Source organism: Arachis ipaensis, chromosome B9 (assembly GCF_059453495.1).
Source record: "Arachis ipaensis isolate K30076 ecotype BB chromosome B9, ASM5945349v1, whole genome shotgun sequence".
NCBI lineage: Eukaryota > Viridiplantae > Streptophyta > Magnoliopsida > Fabales > Fabaceae > Arachis > Arachis ipaensis.
Window position 1 is genome coordinate 35,460,668 of NC_142444.1, and position 23,909 is coordinate 35,484,576.

Here is a 23,909-nt window from a genome sequence, read left to right on the forward strand (position 1 = left end):
AACCATCCTCTAGCTACAGGCTTAAGGTCCAATCTTCTCAGTTGAACCGGTTTGCCTTTTGAGTCAATCTTCCATTGAGCTCCTTCCACACATATGTCCATGAGGACTTGGTCCAACCTTTGATCAAAGTTGACTCTCCTTGTGTAGGGGCGAGCATTCTCTTCCATCATTGGCAAGTTGAACGCCAACCTTATATTTTCCGGACTAAAATCTAAGTAATTCCCCCGAACCATGGTGAGATAATTCTTTGGGTTCGGGTTCTTACTTTGATCATGGTTCCTTGTGATCCATGCATTAGCATAGAACTCTTGAACCATTAGAGTTCCGACTTGTTGGATGGGGTTTGTTAGAACTTCCCAACCTCTTCTTTGGATTTCATGTCGGATCTCCGAATACTCATTTCTCTTGAGCTTGAAAGGGACCTCGGGGATCACCTTCTTCTTGGCCACAACATCATAGAAGTGGTCTTGATGAGCTTTGGAGATGAATCTTTCAATCTCCCATGACTCGGAGGTGGAAGCTTTTGTCTTCCCTTTCCCTTTTCTAGAGGATTCTCCGGTCTTAGGTGCCATCAATGGTAATGGAAGAACAAAAAGCTTATGCTTTTACCACACCAAACTTAGAATATTGCTCGCCCTCGATCAAGAGAAGAAAGAATAGATGAAGAAGAAGAAGAAATAGAGGAGAGGGGGAGAGAGATGTGTTTCATCCAAGAAGGGGAAGAGAGGGTTGTTTTGTGTGAAAATGAAGAAGAATGGAGGGCTTTATATAGGGAAGGGAGGGGGTAAGGTTCGGCCATAAGGGTGGGAAATTGATTTTGAATTTTGAAGGTAGGTGGGGTTTATGAGGTAGGTTTATGGGGAAGAGTGGATGGATGTGAGTGGTGAAGTGGTGATAGGGAAGAGAGATTGAGGTGATTGGTGAAGAGTTTTGAGGAAGAGTATTTATTGGGAAGAGAGGATGAACATTGAGAAGAGGGAAGAGAGTGAGTAGTGGTAGGTGGGGATCCTGTGGGGTCCACAGATGCTGAGATGATCCTGTGGGGTCCACAAATCCTGAGGTGTCAAGGAATTGCATCCCTGCACCAATTAGGAATGTAAAATGCCTTTGCATGCAATTCTGGCGTTGAACGCCAGCCAGATGCTTGTTTCTGGCGTTCAGTGCCAGCTCTTCTTCACTGCGCATTTCTGGCGTCTGGACGCCAGGATGCTGCTTGTTTCTGACGTTCAATGCCAGATCCATGCTCTGTTCTGGTGTTGAACGCCAACCAGATGCTCTTTACTGGCGTTTAAACGCCAGTAAGATCCTCCTCCAGGGTGTGATTTTTCTTCTGCTGTTTTTTATTCTTTTTTTAATTTTTTGATTTATTTTGTGACTCCACATGATCATGAACCTAATAAAACATGAAATAACAATAAAATAAAATTAGAGAAATAAAAATTGGGTTGCCTCCCAACAAGCGCTTCTTTAATGTCAATAGCTTAACAGTGGGCTCTCATGGAGCCTCACAGATGTTCAGAGCATTGTTGAGACTCCCCAACACCAAACTTAGAGTTTGGTTGTGGCCTCCCAACACCAAACTTAGAGTTTGACTGTGGGGGCTCTGGTTGACTCTATTTTGAGAGAAGCTTACTGTGCCTCTTTCCCATGTTTACAGAAGGATGTCCTTGAGTTTTAAACTCAAAGGAGTCCTCATTCAATTGAAGAACTAGTTCACCTCTGTTAACATCAATCACAGCTCTTGCTGTGGCTAGGAAGGGTCTCCCAAGGATGATGGATTCATCCTCATCCTTCCCAGTATCTAGGACTATGAAATCAGCAGGGATGTAAAGGCCTTCAACCTTTACTAATGCGTCCTCTACTTGTCCATAAGCCTGTTTTCTTAAATTGTCTGCCATCTCTAATGAGATTTTAGCAGCTTGCACCCCAAAGATTCCCAGTTTCTCTATTACAGAGAGGGGCATGAGGTTTAATCCTGAACCAAGGTCACACAGAGCCTTTTCAAAGATCATGGTGCCTATGGTACAAGGTATTAGGAACTTTCCAGGATCCTGTTTCTTCTGAGGCAATGTCAGTTGATCCAGATCACTCAGTTCATTGGTGAACAAGAGAGGTTCATCTTTCCAAGTCTCAATACCAAATAATTTGGCATTCAGCTTCATGATTGCACCAAGGTACTTGGTAACTTGCTCCTCAGTAACATCTTCATTCTCTTCAGAAGAGGAATACTCATCAGAGCTCATGAATGGCATAAGGAGGTTTAATGGAATCTCTATGGTCTCTAGTTGAGTCTCAGATTCCTTTGGTTCCTCATAGGGAAACTCCTTATTGATCACTGGACGTCCCAGGAGGTCTTCCTCCTTGGGATTCACGTCCTCCCCTTCTTCCTTGGATTTGGCCATGATGGTTATATCAATGGCCTTGCACTCTCCTTTTGGATTTTCTTCTGTATTGCTTGGGAGAGTACTAAGAGGGGTTTCAGTGATCTTCTTACTCAGCTGGCCCACTTGTGCTTCCAAATTTCTAATGGAAGACCTTGTTTTATTCATGAAACTCACAGTGGCCTTAGATAGATCAGAGACTAAGTTTGCTAAATTAGAGGTATTTTGTTCAGAGTTCTCTGTCTGTTGCTGAGTGGATGATGGAAAAGGCTTGCTATTGCTAAACCTGTTTCTTCCACCATTATTAAAGCCTTGTTGAGGCTTTTGTTGATCCTTCCATGAGAGATTTGGGTGATTTCTCCATGAGGGGTTATAGGTGTTTCCATAAGGTTCACCCATGTAATTCACCTCTACTATTGTAGGGTTTTCAGGATCATAAGCTTCTTCTTCAGAAGATGCCTCTTGAGTACTGTTGGATGCAACTTGCATTCCATTCAGACTCTGAGAAATCATATTGACTTGCTGAGTCAATATTTTATTCTGAGCCAATATGGCATTCAGAGTATCAATTTCAAGAACTCCCTTCTTCTGAGGCGTCCCATTACTCACAGGGTTCCTCTCAGAAGTGTACATGAACTGGTTATTAGCAACCATGTCAATGAGTTCTTGAGCTTCTGCAGGCGTTTTCTTTAGGTGAATGGATCCACCTACAGAAGTATCCAATGACATCTTAGCTAATTCAGACAGACCATCATAGAATATATCCAGGATGGTCCATTCTGAAAGCATGTCAGAAAGACACTTTTTGGTCAGTTGCTTGTATCTCTCCCAAGCTTCATAGAGGGATTCACCTTCCTTCTGTCTGAAGGTTTGAACATCCACTCTAAGCTTACTCAGCTTTTGAGGAAGAAAGAACTTGGCTAAGAAAGCTGTGACCAGCTTATCCCAAGAGTTCATGCTATCCTTGGATTGAGAGTCCAACCACACTCTAGCTCTGTCTCTTACAGCAAAGGGGAAAAGCATGAGCCTGTAGACTTCAGGATCTACTCCATTAGTCTTAACAGTATCACAGATCTGCAAGAATTTAGTTAAGAACTGAAAAGGATCTTCAGATGGAAGTCCATGAAACTTGCAGTTCTGCTGCATCAGAGAAACTAATTGAGGTTTCAGCTCAAAATTGTTTGCTCCAATGGTAGGGATGGAGATGCTTCTTCCATGTAAACTGGAATTAGGTGCAGTAAAGTCACCAAGCATCCTCCTTGTATTATTATTATTTTCGGCTGCCATCTCCTCTTCCTGTTCGAAAATTTCTGAAAGGTGCTTGCTGGATTGTTGTAATTTAGCTTCTCTTAGTTTCCTCTTCAGAGTCATTTCAGGTTCTGGATCTGCTTCAACAAGAATATTCTTGTCCTTGCTCCTGCTCATATGAAAAAGAGGGAACAGAAAAATAATAATAGGGATTCTTTTTACCACAGTATAGAGGTCCCTGTGTGAGTAGAAGAAAAGAAGAAGAAAAGAATGTAATGTAAGGAAAGAAACACAAGGGTGAGGAGAGTAGAGATGTGAGATGAAGAGAAGTGTTGGTAGATGAATAAATAAATAGAATGAGATGAGAGAGAGAAAGAGAATTTTCGAAAATTATTTTTGAAAAATGGTTAGTGATTTTCGAAAATTAAAAGAAGGAATAAATTAAAATTGAATTTTGAAACAATTAGTTAATTAAAAAGAATTTTTGAAAAAGAGGGAGATATTTTCGAAAATTAGAGAGAGAGAGAGTTAGTTAGGTAGTTTTGAAAAAGATAAGAAACAAACAAAAAGTTAGTTAGTTAGTTGAAACAAATTTGAAAATCAACTTTTGAAAAGATAAGAAGATAAGAAGTTAGAAAAGATATTTTAAAATCAAATTTTTGAAAAAGATATGTTTCAAAAAGATATGATTGAAAAGATATGATTTTGAAAAAGATAAGATAAAAAGATATTTTTGAAAAGATATGATTGAAATTAGTTTTGAAAAAGATTTGATTTTTTTTTAAAAATCACAATTAATGACTTGATTCATAAGAAATCACAAGATATGATTCTAGAACTTAAAGTTTGAATCTTTCTTAACAAGCAAGTAACAAACTTGAAATTTTTGAATCAAAACATTAATTGTTGAAGATATTTTCGAAAATTATGAGATAAAATTAAGAAAAAGATTTTTGAAAAATATTTTAAAATTTTCGAAAATAAATAAGAAAAATGAAAAAGATTTTATTTTTGAAAATGATTTTGAAAAAGATAATATTTTCAAATTGAAAATTTGATTTGACTCATAAGAAACAATTGAATTTTAAAAAGTTTTGAAAAAGTCAACTCAAATTTTTGAAATTTATGAGTGAAAAAAGGAAAGATATTTTTTTTATTTTTGAATTTTTTATGATGAAAGAGAAAAACATGAAAAAGACTCAATGCATGAAAGTTATGGATCAAAACAATGAATGCATGCAAGAATGCTATGAATGTCAAGATGAATACCAAGAACACTTTGAAAATCATGATGAACATCAAGAACATATTTTTGAAAAATTTTTATTACAAAGAAAACATGCAAGACACCAAACTTAGAAATCTTTCATGTTTAGACACTATGAATGCAAGAATGCATATGAAAAACAAGAAAAGACACAAAACATGAAAATGCAAAGATCAAATAAGAAGATTTACCAAGAACAACTTGAAGATTATGAAGAACACTATGAATGCATGAATTTTTTCGAAAAATGCAAGATGAGCATGCAATTGACACCAAACTTAAAATCTGACTCAAGATTCAAACAAGAAACACAAAATATTTTTTATTTTTATGATTTTATGAATTTTTTTTTTGGATTTTTCGAAAATTAATGTGAAAAAGAAAAATAAGGATTCCAAAAGTTTTAATATGAATTCCAGGAATCTTGTACTCTTAGTCTAAAGCTCCAATCTGAGGGTTAGACATGGGTTAATAGCCAGTCAAGCTTTAGCATGTAAATCAGGTGGATCAGAAACAGCAGCAGGTGGATTAGCAACAACTGGCTTGCTCTTGATAATGTTAGGTTGGAAGCTTTAGACATGACTTTACAGCCAGCCAGGCTTTACATGTTTCATGAATCTCTAGAATTCATTCTTAAAAATTCTGAAATAATTTTCGAAAACAGATGAGAAATTTTTGAAAGATTTTTGAAAAAATTTTTTTTTTTGAAAATAAAACAAAAATAAAATTTCCTAATCTGAGAAACAAGATGAACCGTCAGTTGTCCAAACTCAAACAATCCCCGGCAACGGCGCCAAAAACTTGGTATGCAAAATTGTTACTCAGGTTGTAAAATTTGTTGTTCGTTCTCTTCCTGGCAATGGCACCAAAAACGGATGCACAGAACCATAGTCCAAACATAACTTCACAACTTCGCACAACTAACCAGCAAGTGCACTGGGTCGTCCAAGTAATAAAACCTTACGTGAGTAAGGGTCGATCCCACGAAGATTGTTGGTATGAAGCAAGCTATGGTCACCTTATAAATCTCAGTCATGCGGATATCAAATGGTTATGGAGTTTTCGAATAATAATAAATAAATAGAAAATAAGGATAGAAGTACTTATGTAATTCATTGGTGAGAATTTCAGATAAGCATATAGAGATGCTTTCGTTCTTCTGAACCTCTGCTTTCCTGCTGTCTTCATCCAATCAGTCTTACTCCTTTCCATGGCTGGCTTTATGTAAGGACATCACCATTGTCAATGGCTACTTTTCATCCTCTCTGTGAAAATGGTCCGATGCGCTGTCACTGCATGGCTAATCATCTGGAGGCATCACCGTGGTCAATGGTTGCATCCCATCCTCTTGTGAAAATGGTCCAAATGCTCTGTCACAGCACGGCTAATCATCTGAGGTTCTCGATCATACTGGAATAGGATTCACCCTCCTTTTGCGTCTGTCACTATGCCCAGCACTCGCGAGTTTGAAGTTCGTCACAGTCATTCAATCCCAGAGTCCTACTCGGAATACCACAGACAAGGTTTAGACTTTTCGGACTCTCATAAATGCCGCCATCAATCTAGCTTATACCACGAAGATTCTGACTAAGAGATCCAAGAGATACTCATTCAATCTAAGGTGGAACGGAAGTGGTTGTCAGGCACGCGTTCGTGGGGAAATGATGGTGATTGTCACGTTCATCACATTCATATTGAAGTGCGAATGAATATCTTGGAAGCGGAATAAGTTGAATTGAATAGAGAAACAGTAGTACTTTGCATTAATTCATGAGGAACAGCAGAGCTCCACACCTTAATCTATGGAGTGTAGAAACTCTACCGTTGAAAAATACATAAGTGAAAGGTTCAGGCATGGCCGAATGGCCAGCCCCCAAAACGTGATCACAGGATCAAAAATACAATCCAGGATCATAAGATGTCTAATACAACAGTAAAAAGTACTATTTATACTAAACTAGTTACTAGGGTTTACAGAAGTAAGTAATTGATGCATAAATTCACTTCCGGGGCCCACTTCGTGTGTGCTTGGGCTGAGCTTGAATGTTACATGTGCAGAGGCTCTTTCTGGAGTTGAACGCCAGGTTGTAACGTGTTTCTGGCATTCAACTCTGGTTCGTGACGTGTTTCTGGCGTTTAACTCCAAACAGCAGCGTAGAACTGGCGTTCAACACCCTTTTACGTCATCTAAACTTGGCCAAAGTATAGACTATTATATATTTCTGGAAAGCCTTGGATGTCTACTTTCCAACGCAATTGGAAGCGCGCCATTTTGAGTTCTGTAGCTCCAGAAAATCCACTTTAAGTGTAGGGAGGTCAGAATCCAATAGCATTAGCAGTCCTTCTTCAACCTTTGAATCTGATTTTTGCTCAAGTCCCTCAATTTCAGCCAGAAAATACCTGAAATCACAGAAAAACACACAAAATTATAGTAAAGTCCAAAAATGTGAATTTAACATAAAAACTAATAAAAACATCCCTAAAAGTAACTAGATCCTACTAAAAATATACTAAAAACAATGCCAAAAAGCGTATAAATTATCCGCTCATCAAGCTGCCCGTCAAGCTAATGACCTTAAAGAAGCACTTCTAGAGAGGCAACCCAACCATAGTATCCTGTAACCTATCTTTACTTTATTTCAGTTTCAATTCAGTTATTTTTAGTTTGATCTTATGTCATTTTATTTCTCATTGATTTCATAGTTTTCCTAGTTTTTCTGATGTTTGTGATCATGTATAGCATTTAGAACAGGAACAGGAACAGTTAGGCGAGAAAACAACACACCCTGGAGGAGAACTGCTAAGGGTGCTAAACGCCAGCTCTAGCATTTAGCACCAGGAACGGAGCAAAGCATGGGCGTTTAACGCCTATTTTGGAGGTAGAACTTCAATCTTTGCACCCCCCCTTGGGGCGTTAAACGCCAGGGAGGGCGTTTAGTGCTAGGGGTGTGATGAGTCCATATTTGACGATATATTTTGACTTGATTTGAATGTATTTCATCACATAAACTCACATTATTCACTTAAATAGCATACTTTTGTGTTTTATCCCTAAGTTGAACCTAAATATGAAAACATGCGTTTTTGTGCCTAAATTAGTGATTTTAATCCCACTTTTATTCCATTCGATGCCGTGATATATTTTGTGAGTGATTTCAGGTTATTTAGGCAAGAATGGGTTGGTAGAAGTGGAAGGAAGCATGTAAAAAGGGAGAACACATGAAGGAAACAAAGGAGAAGCACACAGACAAGTGTGCGAGCGCACAACAACCTGTGTGTACGCACAAGAGGCGAATCAGCAAGTGTGCGTACGCACGACCACCTGTGTGTACGCACAGGTCCCTGCATGTGGATTCATAAATGAAGCACATGGCTAACGAATTTGGGGCTTTCTTGGCCCAATTTTGAGTGTGCTGAAGTCAAATTGAGGTGATATATCAAGGGAAAATGAAGCCATATGAAGGCATTAGGACTTAGAACTTTATTTTGACATTTTTTTCCATAGTATTTGGAGTAGGAGTAGTGTAGAATAGTTTTCTTCATTTTCTCTTCTAGGGTTCCCTAAACTTTCCTTGTAGCATTTTATAGTCAAGCTTGATCTTTGATTTTTACTCATCTTTTGTAAGTACTCTTTAATTTCCTCTTTAATCTCACTACTTTTGCTTTTATTTTCTTATGGTTCAAGTTACTTTGTTTATATATGCAATTTTGGTTTCTTGAAGTTTTGATTGATGCATTTAATGTTTTATGCTTTATAGTTGCTTGATTGCTTGTTTATTGTTGATATTGTGAATATTTTGGTTATAGTTTTCATTTTCCTTTGCAATTTCTCATGTTTTGGTTATATGCCCACCAAGTGTTTGTGAAAATGCCACTTGGTAATTTTGAGTAGATTTTCACACCTTGGCTTGGGATTTGAGTTCCTAGGATACTAGAGTCATAATGTCCGACATTTAGTGGCAATTCTTGGGTAGTTAGTTAACTCTTCTTTCTATTGACGCTAGCTTTTTACCAATTAATTTGGTAAGTTAGCTAGGACTTATGGATTAATGTCAATTATGCTTGCTTGACTTACTCCTTGATGTTAGGTGTAGAAAAAGTGAGATTGACTCATCATAGTTTCCATAGTTATGGTTATGACGATGATAGGATTCCTTAGATCCTTATTCCCAAGTCAAGGCTCTTTTATACATACCATTGCATTTTCACTAGTTTTGACCTTTCTTCCTTTTCACTTGCATTAATTCCAATTTTGATCATTTCATAGTTCTTTTATTCCTTAGTTCTTTTAATTTTTCGTTCTTTGATTAAAACCCTTTTCCCCACAACTGAAAGTGTGACACATCGATTTGCATTCCTAGGGAGAACGACCCGAGGTTAAATTACTCTCGGTTAAATTTGTATTTGAAAATCAAACTTTAATCAAGAGGATTGATTGTCGGTTTGGACTATACTCATAACGGGATTATTTTATCTAATTTCTGAACCGGCACAAATCCTCTTTATCAGGGTGCATTCAAAAAAAAAAAAAAAGAGGTCATACCCCCTGCTGGCGTTAAACGCCAGACCAACGTTTATCACCCAGAGAGGGGGGTAGCGAGCATGGAAGGAACGCTTTGTACCCATGGTTAAACCCCAACCTCAACCACTTTTGACCAATTCAAACTTTATCCATTCTCTCTCCTCTTTCACCCACTTTTCCATCCACATTCATCCATCCATCACCTATCACTTCCCTTAATTCTCTTAACCCACCTCCCACTCCACCCAATCCCCTCTCATCAATCCCATCTATATCTCCTCCTAACAACCCAATTTCAAATTCAACTCCCCCCTCCCCACCTTCCCCATAACCGAAACCCAACCCACGCCCACTTATAAATACCCATTTCTTCATTCACTTTCACCACACTTCACACTCTTTTATCCTTCTTACTTACCTTTCCCCATATACACTTTCTTTCTTTATTTTCCCTTTCTTTCACTACCAAGGCCGAAGCCTCCCTACCCATTCTCTTTTATCTTTTTTGCTTGTTCCTTTCTTTTGCCTCACTTATTTTTCATTTTCATTTTGCTCGGGGACAAGCAAAGCTTTTAAGTTTGGTGTTGGGTGCTCTGATTTGGTCCTTCATTTTTTTTACTATCTCCAAGGCACTCAAGACTGGAGAATCCCCATCAAGGAAGAGAAAAGAGAAGGCCTCGCATTCGATCCTTGGGATTTCACTAGGTTCTCTTCTTTGACACATGAGGCGCACTTTTATGAGGTGGTGCACAAGAAGAAGGTGATTCCTGAAGTTCCCTTCTATCTGAAGGATAATGAGTACCCGGGGATTTTATATTAGATTCTGAGACGGGATTGGGAAGTTCTGGCCAACTCTGTAACTGAGGTTGGAGCACTGATGGTGAGAGAGTTCTACGCCAATGCTTGGGTGACATATAAGCATGCAAGAGGCGTGAACCCAGAGCCAAAGAATTGGTGCACCATGGTCAGAGGACACATCTTGGATTTTAGCCCAGAGAGTGTGAGGGTGGCGCTACAGTTACCACCATCCGGAGGAGACTCTCATTCATACACTCGGAGGATCAACACTGACCAGAGGTTGGATCAAGTTCTTGCTGACATCTGCCTCCCTGGATCTTAGTGGAGGAGGGATTCTAAAGGTCAATCGTACTAGCTGGGACGGCATGACCTCAAACTAATAGCTAGAGAATGGTTGGAGTTCATCCAACGCTCCATCATTCCTACTAGTAACTGTTCTGAGGGTACAGTCGAGAAAGCAGTGATGATTCACTGTATTATGCTCGGCAATGAGGTGGAGGTGCATGAGGTGATACCTCAAGAGATTTACAGGATAGCTTATAAGTCCTCCACTACTGTGAGACTGGCTTTCCCTCATCTCATTTACCGACTATGTGCAGTAGCTGGAGCTCATATTGAGGGTGATACCCTGATTGGCATTGAGAGGCCAATCACAAAGAAGGGTATGGAACATGCTAGAGAGCTTGGGTATGGGCCACAGCAGGAGCTAGTTCCACCACCTCCATAGGATATCCCAGAGATGCCTCAAGGGATGTACTTTCCTCCTCGTCACTGCTGGTATCAGTTGACCACATCTTTAGGAGAGCTGACATCATTGGTTGATCATATGATGCTGGAGCATCAGGATCATGCTGCACTGCTCTATCAGATGATGGAGGAGCAGAGGAGGTAGGGGCATGATATTGAAGAGCTTAAACGCTCTAGCTGATTCCCTGGAGGGAGCAGCAACCACCATCACTGAGGTGGTTAAGTTTCATTCTCCCTTTATCTTGCTTTTGTTTTCTAGTATTTCATTCTATTTCTTGTTTTCTTTTCTAAAGTTTGCATAATCACTATTAGGATTTCCTTACTTTCTAGTTTAGTTAGTTATATTCTGCACTGAACTTAAACAAAAATTTAAAGAAAAAGAAGTAATGAACTGCATGACACTTTGAGTTATATATTGCGTGTTCTAGTTACTTTGATGTGATGGCACTATCTTTATTCTGAATGCATGAATTAACTGTGCATATTCGATATTGGAGTTTAAAATATTGGTTCTTGAGGAACAAGAACTTAGAGAAGTATTATTAATTCTCTGAAATAAGAAAAAGATTGATTCTTGAAGCAAAAGAAATAGCAAAAGAATTGAAATAAAAAGAAAAAAAGAAAAAGGTCCAAGGCTTTAAGCATTAATGGTTAGGAGGGTCAAAATTGATCTAAAGCTCAAAAGAGTAGTTTTTCCTAACCATATGCTTGTGGTGTGAAAGTGTCAAGTAACCCTTGAGACTGAACACTTAAAGTCGTGACCCAATGCTCTTACAGAGTATGCCTAAGACTCTGAGCACCACTCTCTGGGAGAAAAAGAAAGAGAAAATTCGAACCCAATGAGTTCCCCAGTTAAGTGCTTGTAGTGTTTATGTATCAAGTTAAACTTGAAAACAAAACACTTAGAGTCACGGCTAGGCTCAAAGGTGCAAAGCACCAAGGAAAAACAAAAGTTGTGTTCAAGAATCAATTAGAGCCTAAAGGAGAGAATCTATAATATCATCCGAGTTCTAGTTCCAAGGGATGCTGATATTTCTGAGCTTCAAAGGATAGTGAGATGCCAAAGCTATTCAGAAGTAGAGTGTCATAAGTTCCGTTCAGTAACTAGACCTAAACTTCATTAACAACTCAAAGTCTTAAGCATTATCTCTTCTTTGGTCATATATTGTTTTGGTTGCTTGAGGACAACAACGGTTTAAGTTTGGTGTTATGATGCGTGAGCATTTTATACCCTTTTTACTAGCATTTTTTAGTTGTTTTTAGTAAGATTTTATTTAGTTTTACTTGATTTTAGTGCAAAATTCCTCTTTGGATGCTATTTTGAGTTGTTTGGTATTTACAATTTTAGGTGAATTTTGGAGCAATTTGGTGGAGTTTGGAGCAAAAGGAAGAAATGTTTGCAGCACTTCCCCTGGGCGCTAAATGCCCAATTGGCATTTAGCGTCAGCAGAGGACCTTAGCTTGCACAAGTTGTACTCCCCCTAGGGCGTTTCACGCCCAAGTTGGCGTTTCACACCAAGAGCACCCCCTCTTTGGGCCTCCAAGTGGATTTAGAACTTATTAGTTTTATTTTCCTTTTGTAATCTTTATTTACAAATAGAATCTTTTTTTAGGTCTAGCATTTATTACTAGGTTAGTATATAAGGAATAAGATGCACCCCTTCTAGGGCATCTAGGAGCTAGCATCAAGCATCATTAGACGAAATTGTGTTTTCTCTGTAAGTAAATCTCTCTTAGTTAAGGTTAGGAGCTCTGTTTATTTCTATGGATTAGAACTATTATTCTTCTATTTTAATTTATGTTTGATTCAATTCCAAGGATTTTTTTCGTTCTTAATCTTATGAACTGGGTGGAACGAGAGTATGGCCCTTTTCTACATGAGTTCTTGTGATTCTCGAGAGAGAGTTATTTCGCTTGAACTACAGCTTGAAAATACTCCTCTTAGATGGCTAATTACACAAACCGATGGGGATAAGCAACATCTATTCAACCGGTTTGGGGTGATTAGGGCCTTCGTGGTATAAACTAGTTTTCTGAACTTCACTCTCTAATCTGAGTTAAGTGACCATAAGAGTGGCGGTTGACGAATGTTACAGGAGGTTAAATCACTAAGAGATTAGGGTTTAGACACTTATGGTTTGCCATAGAATGAATCATTCATTATTAAAATAGTTGGTAAGATGTTTTAACCCGGTAAGATAAACATCTCCGAAGCCTTAACTGTTTTCTCACATTATTTTCACACCAAACTATTTATTGCTTTCTTTATTTCTCTTGCTTATTGTTTATGAGTTTTCAACAACTAAAATCCCTTTTTCTCTACTTCGCCTGACTAAGTCCAACAAGGCAACCATTGCTTGCTCAATCTGACAATCCTTGTGGGATCGACCTTCACTCACCTGAGGTATTACTTGGATGACCCGGTGCACTTGCCAATTAAGTTGTGTGAGTTCACAATTTGCGCACCAACCGGTAGATCTGACCTTAGGTAGCGGCGCCGAGGACAACGTCTCTGTAGTAGGGAGGGATGAGGACGTCCGATCTCAAAGGCAATTATACGACGATAGCGCGCGATGCATGGCAAAAAAGGCGCCAAGGACAACACCGTTGCAAAGGGGAAGATAGAGGATGCAGATCTTGAAACAGCAGAGAAGGAGAGAGTGCTTTGTGTGGCGGCTTTGCGCTGCAAGAAGGAGAACCGGGAGCAACGACTAATCCCCTAGAGGCAGCAAGTCGTTCCTGCTATAGGTAAACTATTTACGCAAATAAATACAAACATTTAAATTATAAATTTATTTACATTAAGAAGTTTACTTGAATAATGAATATATTTAGTAAAATAATTAACTTAAATGTCTGTATAATATAATGCAAATGAAAATGTTTCTTAAGATAACTAATGACTACACTAATAAATGTCTATTTTATTTAATTTAAATAAAATTATTTAGTTAAATAGTGAATAACAAAATTCATTTCGCATCTCCTCTATATAGTAGAATAAGTAAAAATATTTATTTAAATAACCAACAAGTATACGATCAACTTGATAACTTAGTTTAAGTAACAAAAAAAAATTAACAAAAAAATAATTTATTTAGATATTTAGTAAATAAAAACATAAATATTTTGCTACTTAATTTGGTTTATTACAAATTGTTAATAACCTTAATTAATAACTAAATTAATAAATATATGCTTAATAATAACTTAGACTAAAGAAAAACTATCCTAAACAAATATTTAACTAACATCCATTTTAAAATATGCCTAACATCATATCCTAGCATTTAAACCAATCCTAACCATATATTTATTCGCCTAACATATACTACATACTACCTCTATAAAAATACCATAATTATGGCAACACATCTATGCTTTAACATAATCATAAAATGAAAGACAACACCAACCTCAAAGTCGGCTGCCCTTGCAATGTGCCAAGTCGCGTTCAGTCTGTTAATATCTCTATCGTGATTATCAGCGCGCGCCATATTCTTCAAGTAATTCGGAAATGTGATTAAAAAAGGGTAAAAATGGGGAAAAAGGCCAAAAAAGAAAAGTCAAAGGGTCTAACTGAAAGTTGTGGACAAGATACATATATATAGGCATCCGCTTCTCTTATCTTGTTTACAATATAAACGAAATAAGATAACATGTATTTCATTTACACGGTAAACGAGATAAGAGCATTATACAACACGTGTATAAACGTGATACGACCATGTCGTTCCATGTATTATCTTATATCATTTATACTGTAAATAAGATAAGAGATGCAATATTTTTTGATAAAAATCTCCAAAATATATATTTCGATAATTAAAACATTTATTTTATTTATTTAAAAAATATAACTAAAAATTATACTATAAATAAAAATAAAATAAAATAATATAAATATACATGATGTAGTTAAAAATTCTACTTTTTCTTTTTAGTCCCACTCTTAAAAATTTCTATCCTATTTTCTTTTAATTTTTATCTAATTCTTTTTTTTTTTAATGCAAATTCGGATCACACTCTTTATTAGATAACCGTTGATTGAAAGTTCATCATCCTCCTTTTACAAACTAATCCGACTTGATATTCAGGTTGACTCTTATGAAGGGAGACAGTTATTGACTCAGAAACCTAATACAATAAATCTGTATATACAATATAGAAAATATAAATAATTAACCAGTTTCTTTCTTCTCATCTTACTCTCGCCATTCTCTATGTATATAATAATTGGATTCGGAAAGGGTCACGCCTGCCTGCTGGAAGATAAATATAATGTTAAATGTTAACAATAATGCAATGTATGCTATTGACTCAGACATGTGATATGATAAATCTATGTACAATACAGGAAATATATTTTAATAATGAGTTTCTTTCTTCTTATCTTCGTCTCTGTATATAATAATAATAATAATAATAATAATAGGGTTCGCCAAAGGTCAGGTCCGCTGAAAGATAAATATAATATTTAAAAAAATATTATTTATATATTAAAATTAACTATTAAAATTAATTAATATATATTTATATAAATAATATATTATTTAAATTATTTTTAATATATATTTTATATTAATAATTAATTTTAGTGTACATATAATAAAATTATAAATTTTAATCATGTCATGTATACTAAATATTAAATATTAAATAAGTATAGTCTTGCACAAGATTTAAATTCATGCGTGGGGGGTGGGTGTTGGCCAAGTCAGTGAGAGAGAGATTGATACCATTTACTAACTCCGGATCTTTTTCTATCAAAATTTGGTTCCGCTATTTTCCACTGCGTAAGTTTCCTTTCGCTTCTTCCATTCTCTTGTTTTTTTTTTCTCTCGTAAGTCTCTTTCTTATTTTGCATGGACTGTTTTATTATTACTGGTCATATTTAAAAAGATAATAAAAAATTAGAGAGGGGAGGGGAAGGGGAGATAATTCTACAGAACCTCCTTCTTTGTTTCTTTCTTTTTAAACTATTTTAGGGGTATAAACTTGTCTCCAAAGAGGTTTGGAGCATGGTGTTTATCAAAATCAACGTAATCTAATGAATTCATGTGTTGGTGTCCTTGATCGCTAATCAGTGTAAGAGCATTTTGCCTGAAGAAAATTCTTAGTTTAATGTGAATAATATAAGTATCCAACGCGGTTTAACCTCCGAATTTTGGTTCATAAAACTGTGATTATCATGATCAGAGTGAGAATCTGCATTGTGATCTCTGTTTGAATCAAGTGTACAACGCATTCTTAAACTTTTACGTTCCAAGAGTAACAATGCTGCAAGTTTTACCTGTTTCTACAACAGGCTCTATTTTTCTTTTCTATATAAAATTGAAAAATAGTTTAATGTTGGTTATCACTGATAACCATTATCAAAGTTCAATGACTTTCTCTGACTGAGTTTAATTTAGAATCTTTTAAGGGGTTATCTAACACATTGTTGCTTTGATTACAGTTCTTGACTGGGAGGATTTGGAGAAGACTGTAGTCAAGATGGGAACAAAAATAGACAATGCCATTGGAATGGGGACCTTATGTACCCATGCTTTCTATGATTTAAAGCATGTATCGCCGGCAGTATTTCTATATCTGCTGAAAGAATGTTATTTTTATGGTATGCGTACCTTCTCTATGCAATTTTACTTGTGTGCCAACTGCCAAGTGGTATTACAGGGACTTTCAGATGATGACTGCTACCTGTTTGCTGAAATGCTTCAATTAACCTTGATAATTTGTTTCTCTCATATACTTAGCTAGACTGATTGGCATTTATTTTCCTATGTTTGTACGGTAAACATGTTCAACCCGTCTGAACCCTAGTACTTGAGGCATGTCTCGAGTATCCCCACGTCTAACGTTTCCCTTTTGTGCTGCAAATATCCATCATAGGCCATCATAGGATTTTTAGTGATACTCTTTCTGTCATGTCCAAAGATTAATTATCCAAGCTCTCATTCTTCCACTTCTCATAGGAAGGTTATGCTGAGTGGTAGAATGAGAAGATATCATTTCATTTTTTTTTATATAGGGTCGAATAGTTAGTTTTTTTTTTTTTTTTTTTTGTGGTTAGTCGTGGGGCAGGGGAATGTTGTGATATGCAATTATCCAGTTTTTCTTTTGACTTTACATGTATGATGGCTTTTTTAATCTGTCATTGCCCATGTGTTTAAAGTGTTCACATTAGATCATAAAGTTTCTGAAAGTCATAAACAAGGGTGCACAAGAACAGGAAGGTGATTGTTTTGAAGTGCTGTAACTGAACATTTGTCTGAATCCAATATTTTATAATTTCAGATATAGGAGGTGTTGATAAAGTTTGTTGGCTACTTTTAAATAAGTAGGAGAATTTCTTTATAATAATAACAAGTTAGCAAACATCTTTGTTGCAGTTGCATTTGATTATTCATTTGATTTCATGTGGTTCTGTCTCATCAACATACATTGTTTTACTTACACTTCAACTTTGTTTCAATTCTAATGAAATTGCATAGGAACATGTAAGGCGACAGCAAAGTTCCGAGCACTTCAGTATCAAGTATGTCTTGTGCTCCAAAATGATCCAAAGCCTGGACCAGCAACTTTTACTGTTCAATGCCTATACTTGGCTCCTCTATTTGAAGATGATAGTCATGGATTTACCCATTTAATTATATCTGCTTTCCGCCGCTTTTTGAAAAGATCAAATACTTTGGAGGACTCCTTGGAAGTGAAAGATTTGGCTGCCCATCTAATTGTTGATATTATTAGGGGCCAGATCTTTCATGATGAAAAGATTGTCATGAAACTATTGGAGACTTTTGATGTAAAATTATCAAATTTTGAGAAAGCAATGTGCCCAATTAAAGAAAATGATGGTGTAAGTTGTGGTACGGCAAAAGAATTTGTTGAGCGGTATATTGTTGAACTACTAGAATCCCAGCAGTATGTAATAGCTGTCGCTTTAATGGAGCATTTCTCTATCAGTCATTATGGCCAGTCATTTCTCCTAGATATGATAAAGAGCAAACAATACAAAGCAGCAGAGAAGTGGGCGACGTATATGGGGAAGCCAATGCTATGCACCCTTATTGAGGAGTTCGTTGAGAAGAACATGCTAAAGGATGCATATGAGATTATCAAGAAAAATAATTTAAAGCAGGATTTCCCGGATGTATACAAAAGGTGTAAGGAAAGGTTAGTGTATTTTACCTCAGCGGCTGTCTGATTTGTTGAAATCATAATAGATACAATTCCACCTCCCCTTTTCCTTTTTTTTATTTTCATTTATAAGATTACCGCATTGATTTGTAGCTCGCTAAAGAACCTAGCTGAGAAAGGATGTTGGGATGTTGCTGAGGCAAGAATAAATAATGATAGACAGCTTATGGAATATTTGGTGAGTAATTATCGTTATCTTTTGCACAATGACTGTCATTCTACGTGCATACTTAAACAAGTATATACAGCTGGAGATTGTGCATAGAGTAAAGCTTTACTTTTGTTTTAAACTATCTCATTGTCAGTCTTCTTGTACTACATGGTGTCAACATTTTGTTACTGCAAACGTAAACTCGAATTTTTATTGCTTCCTATTTTGATTTTCTTGTCTATGGGCTCTTAGAGAACCTATTTCTTATTCTCCATTAGTTGCATGGTGCTTATCAGCAATCCTGGTTGGACAACGTCCTTGTGTGTCTTACTTAGCCAAAATATGAATTTCATTTTTTTAAGTTTATTTTTTACCAGTTCTACAGCTTACATGTATATCAGTACATATGTGCCTCGATTTCATCTTCGTGCTACCCAACACGGAAACTATTTGAATTGATTATGGTGGAATAGTGGATATAATGAACAAAATATGTTGAATATCTTGAAACTGGAGTGAGGACACAGAGGTTGATGATTTCTGTTCCTGATGTTGATGTCTGATTGAGTTGACTTGAACAGTGTGAGGTGCTCACGAGGCTATGAAGCCTGGAAGTGACCAAGTAACTTTGCTTGAAGGAAGTATTATTATTGCATCAAATGCATAATTGAAAATTATTACAGTTTTATGCTAAAATAGTTGTGGAGCGTATAGATATTATTTACTAATTTTCCATTGCAATATCTTAGTTCTTTCTTGACATATTCTTAGCCGTTATTGGCCCAGTGAGTTCTTGAAAGATTGTGTTGTAATGGTTAGCATTTATCTTTTCAAGGTTTATTTGGCAATGGAAGCTGGTTACACAGAGAAAGTTGATGAATTATGCCAACGATACTCCCTTGACAGGTTTTTGGATATCAAACGTAAGCCATTTCAATTCTGAGCTTGGAGCTTGAAAAAACTTGTTAAAAAAGAGGTGTAAAAAAGGGACTTCCATTTTATTCCTCAGTCTTGGAAGGAACAATTTGATCGGTGGTATAGAGTTAAACTGTTTGGGCTGCAGTATTGCTAACCTGTTTAGCCAGCTATGGAGTAAGTGCAGCCCATTTTTTATTGTTAATTAGGCTGTGCCGACCTGTTTGACACACCTACCTTTGTGGATTGTTCTGCACATGCTGGAGCTTTTGTTATCAGCTCATGGTTGATGTTATTGCTATTTTGTTTAATTTACATGATTGTTATGTAGAATGTCAAATATCTGCAATGTTATCCTCAGATGACAAACACTATATCTTTTGTCTTTTAGTACCTGAAACAACTATACAAGAAGGGCGTTATTTGCATCTTGATGAACTACTAGTTGAAGACATCATTTGGGTTGATGAAGTTGAAGGTTTGCTTGATGCAACAAGTCATATAGATGGTTTTAAAGTTGTCGGTCTTGATTGTGAATGGAAACCTAATTATGTAAAAGGCAGCAAGCCAAATAAGGTAAATTAAATTGATCTTTCTGATGGATTAGTGTTTCTCCATGCATTTTCCGTTTTCCCCCATTTATTTGAATCATATGAAATTAGTTGTTAGGATCTCTAGCCTTCCAAGTCTCAAAGGTGAAACTCTTGATTATCCTGTTTTCCTTTCTCCATCAATTCTCTTTTTTCAGGTCTCAATCATGCAAATTGCATCTGAAAAGAAGGCTTTCATCTTTGATCTGATAAAGTTACATAGCGAGGTGCCTGACACTTTAGACGATTGTCTAACACACATTTTGATGTCACCTAGAATTCTAAAACTTGGTAAGAAAATGTTAAAATTCATTAGTCTTGTGAATGTATCAACCAAAAAATACTTTTGGTGAACATTTAACGCTAATTTTTTGTGCCATTATTATTTTAACTTGAATGAGCAAGCGGCTATCAATAGCTAGTATGGTCATGTTATGCTTCATAGTGGCTCAAACGCTTATGCTGCTTTGAATGTCTTTACTGGTAACCATTAGTCCATTACTCCTCCGTGGCTTATGTTTTTCAGGGTATAATTTCCAATGTGATACAAGGCAACTTGCTCAGTCATATCCAGAATTGAAATGCTTCAAGAACTACGAACTGTTATTGGACATTCAGAATATTTTTAAAGAACCTCGGGGTGGTTTGGCCAGGTTAACGGAGGTACTGTACATGTGAATGCCCTTTTGGTGTCTCAGGTCTTTCTTTTATGCACTTAACACTTGTGGGGGGTAATCTTTGAAACACTCGATTCTTTTTGTCATGGCTTATTTTGACACAGCTTGTATCTTTTATATCAGAAAATACTGGGAGCTAGTCTAAACAAGACAAGACGAAACAGCAACTGGGAGCAAAGACCTTTAACTCCAAATCAAGTAATGCTAATTTCTCCGTTCCTCTTTGTTATTCATTTAAAGCCTTTCATCTTCGTTGCGCCCTGTTATGAATCATGTCTGAAGTCAGTCCTTTTAATTTGGAAAAATATTTTTTGAACACCAAACTCCTCGAATATTGAGCTAAAACTCACTTTATCATTTATGGATGAGAAATTATTTAGGGTTTGGTTACTATTTTTATCTACTTAACATGTGCTTTAAGAACACTCGTTAACATATTACAATTATTTATCCTCTTGATTAATTCTCCTAAACATCTTCCTACATCAATCATTATTAAATGGAGAAGTTCTTTCAAGACATTGATTGTATCTATTTTTTTTTTCATTCATTTACTAGTATTTAGGAGGATGTTTAACAAGATTACTAGCACAAAGCATGTATGTTGCACACACGAGCCTATAAAGTTTGTCGAAATCAAATTGTTTTATGTCTCAAGCACAAAAGTAGACAGAATAACAAATAAAAAGCATAGTATAACAAACTAAAAGCTGTAAAAATTTTAGATGCAAAACAGTGCCTTCATAGAACATGTGTCGATTCCTAAATTAACATTTTGAAAATACGTTTGAACTTTGAACTGAAAAAAAGAGTTAGAGCTTTATGAAATTAATGAGTTTGGCATCTGTCTCTAGTTATAAAAGGATTTGGAATAAAAATAGATGCTTAAGCTCAAATGTTTACCACTGAATTAGACACATTATAATCTACAGAACACATAATATATACGAAGTTGCATAAGACAATAGGATAAAGAATTATCAACACACAACTTTTAGCATGGGACCGATATGCTAAAATAGTCATTAACCCAAATTTAATTGTAACTGATAAAGCAAAAAGAACTTATTTGAGTGGGGTAATAACTTGTTACTATAATTCAAAGAGGAAGAATTTAAATTTTATAATATGAAAAGGGCTTTTATGTACCTCACTATATCAAAGATATAGTTGTTATATGAAAACTGAAATAGGAAGATACTTTCTACTCAAGGAAGAGAATAAAGGAAATTATGAAAATAGTCTTCACTTAATTAATGCCATAGCTATTTAATTTTCCGAAATAATGAATGCAACTAAGTTTAAAGTTACTTTAAACTGCTCAATTTTTCCTTTCTTTTTTTTCTTTAAACGTCATTGGGAAGGAGAAACAAATTTTATCACATATTACGAAGGAAATCAACACTTAAAGTTAAAACTCTTATTTTCCAACCTTGCATTTAACTTTGGTGTCAATAAGCACCCACATTTTAGTGTACAAATAACACGATGCATCTTCTGTTTAAAGTTCTATAATCTGTTTGAAGTTTAAATGGAGTCATTTATTTAATAATCTAATACGGTTTTATATGTGCAGCTAGAATATGCTGCCCTGGATGCTGTTGTGCTTGTTCATATTTTCCACCATCTTTCTGGTCAAGGAAATGGTAAATTTGAGTGGAAGTCCCATATAGTGAGTAAATAATACCACCTTTCTCAATTGCATATTCTCTTTTCCAATTATTATGACATTTTCTTGTATAACATTGGCTTTTGTAAAAGTTTTCCTTTTGTAAGAATACCCTCGTTTGTATGTGGCTAATGATAAATGTTTCTAACTGCCTTCAAGGTGTCTCATTCTGAAACCAACAAGAAATCCAAGAAGAATTCATCAAGAGTTGAACAGACTTAGATTCAGAACAAGAAGCATTGATCTTGAACTTCCCATTGTCTATATTTTCCTTTTGCATGCAACAATTAGGGTCTTTTGTAAATATTTACAGGAAATGTTCCCTCACAGTAATTGGCATACATGATACATGGCTTCTGTGTAACTATGCCATTTCTTTCTATGCTCAGATCTGGCGACTTTATTAACATTAATTTTTTTGTTGATATTTTATAAATGAGATCATGATTTTAGGATTAGATTAAGGGTCGGTATGGGTAAACAACTTAATTAAGTTCTTTTAAAAAAAGAGCTTAAAACATAAGGACTTATATTATAAATGCGTTATTTTGTGTTTGGAAAGTTATCATAGAAATACTCATCTTAAAATTGTATTTAAATAGGAGCGATAAAATAGCTTTTGAGAATCAGAGAAGTCAAATTTTTTTACTTTTTCAAAAGCTCTTAAACAACTTTTCAAAAAGTTAAAAACATATTTAAAAAAATATACCAAATACTATTAGTGTGACTTTTCATAAGTCAAAAGTCTAAAAAAGTAGCTTTTGAAATTTTTCAAACAGACTCTAAGAATTTGACATGTAGAGTGTTAAACTTGATTCTAGATTATTGAGATTTTCTTTAATTTTTTCATACTTAAATTATGTGGAACTTCAATATTTCACGCAATTACGCATATTAATAGTCCAACTTCTCAATAGCTTGATTCGTTAGGAAGCCTAAAACCTTAGAATTTAGATCGAAAAAGTTGGTAAAGTAATAAAATAAAAGATTAATCACCATTCATTTTATAATTTTCATGAAATATCTAGTAATATTATTATTAAGAATATGTTTCTTAGGAATAATGTTATCAAATATATATTATTATCATGTTTGATTTGTAAAAATAAAATCAATGAAACATTGATATATATTTAGAAATGTGGTAGTTTTTTGTCTGGTCAAGTTTGTTGTCTTTAGGTATTTTGTATAATTTATCAAAAATATCCGTAAGAATTGAAGTTAAAACATTATTGACCAAATTTACTAAGTACATATAAAAAACGATTGCATATAAATATAATACAATATAAATGCAATATTGTTTTTTATGTTAATTTTTTTACAATAATTGCACTCCAAAATTATACCTTATTTAATTGTTTGAGGCTATATGATTTACAAATTTCAGTATTTTGTAACGATTTACGTATAAAAAAAATAAAAATATAATCGAATTTTAATTAGGACATTTTAGGACAATTTACTAAAATAAAATATTTGAGCTTCAATTTTATCGAAATACAACTTTTGTAAAGTGGAAACCAAAATACTACTTTCTAGTAATCTATGTAAACTGCGAGAGGCATCCCATGGATTCAAAGTATACATAAACCGCGGTAGGGGCCGGGTCTCGCGGTTTATGTTGAGAGGAAAAATGGCCAGAAATCACGGTAGGGGTCCCACGGTTTCTGTGTAAAGATGAAACATGCATAAACCGCGAAGGGGTCCAGTGGTTTATGCTCTACCGTAAATACGCGAAAGG

The 23,909-nt window shown here is 35.5% G+C and overlaps 1 protein-coding gene and 1 non-coding gene across 6 annotated transcripts; both read left to right on the top strand.

The window, feature by feature from the left end:
• The first annotated feature begins 3,164 nt into the window (after nt 1-3,164).
• Nucleotides 3,165-3,272, top strand: LOC148544282 (small nucleolar RNA R71). Its single transcript, XR_015901657.1, has one exon. It is a non-coding gene; the product is annotated as a small nucleolar RNA R71 (small nucleolar RNA).
• Nucleotides 3,273-15,646: 12,374 nt separating this feature from the next.
• On the top strand, nt 15,647-22,623 carry LOC107619447 (Polynucleotidyl transferase, ribonuclease H-like superfamily protein). Of its 5 annotated transcripts, none has more exons than XM_016321738.3 (11): nt 15,647-15,759; nt 16,422-16,580; nt 17,458-18,139; nt 18,257-18,341; nt 19,150-19,237; nt 19,621-19,805; nt 19,978-20,110; nt 20,346-20,482; nt 20,620-20,694; nt 22,073-22,168; nt 22,325-22,623. In XM_016321738.3, exons 1-11 carry the CDS (start codon nt 15,654-15,656, stop codon nt 22,385-22,387), a joined length of 1,809 nt encoding a protein of 602 aa, XP_016177224.2. In that variant the 5' UTR covers nt 15,647-15,653; the 3' UTR covers nt 22,388-22,623. The 5 variants fall into 5 exon arrangements, with proteins under 5 accessions (XP_016177224.2, XP_088356819.1, XP_020966731.1 ...); XM_088500693.1 differs by having other exon boundaries at nt 22,073-22,142; nt 22,325-22,511; XM_021111072.2 differs by having other exon boundaries at nt 15,755-15,806.
• The last annotated feature ends 1,286 nt before the right edge of the window (nt 22,624-23,909 follow it).

Excerpts from the sequence above, each read along its gene's own strand:
- LOC107619447 (XM_016321738.3), top strand. The coding sequence starts at position 15,654 with ATGCGTGGGGGGTGGGTGTTGGCCAAGTCAGTGAGAGAGAGATTGATA. Across the intron at positions 20,111-20,345 it reads ACCTAGAATTCTAAAACTTG|GGTATAATTTCCAATGTGAT; the intron begins GTAAGAAAATGT and ends TATGTTTTTCAG. Across the intron at positions 20,695-22,072 it reads GACCTTTAACTCCAAATCAA|CTAGAATATGCTGCCCTGGA; the intron begins GTAATGCTAATT and ends TTATATGTGCAG.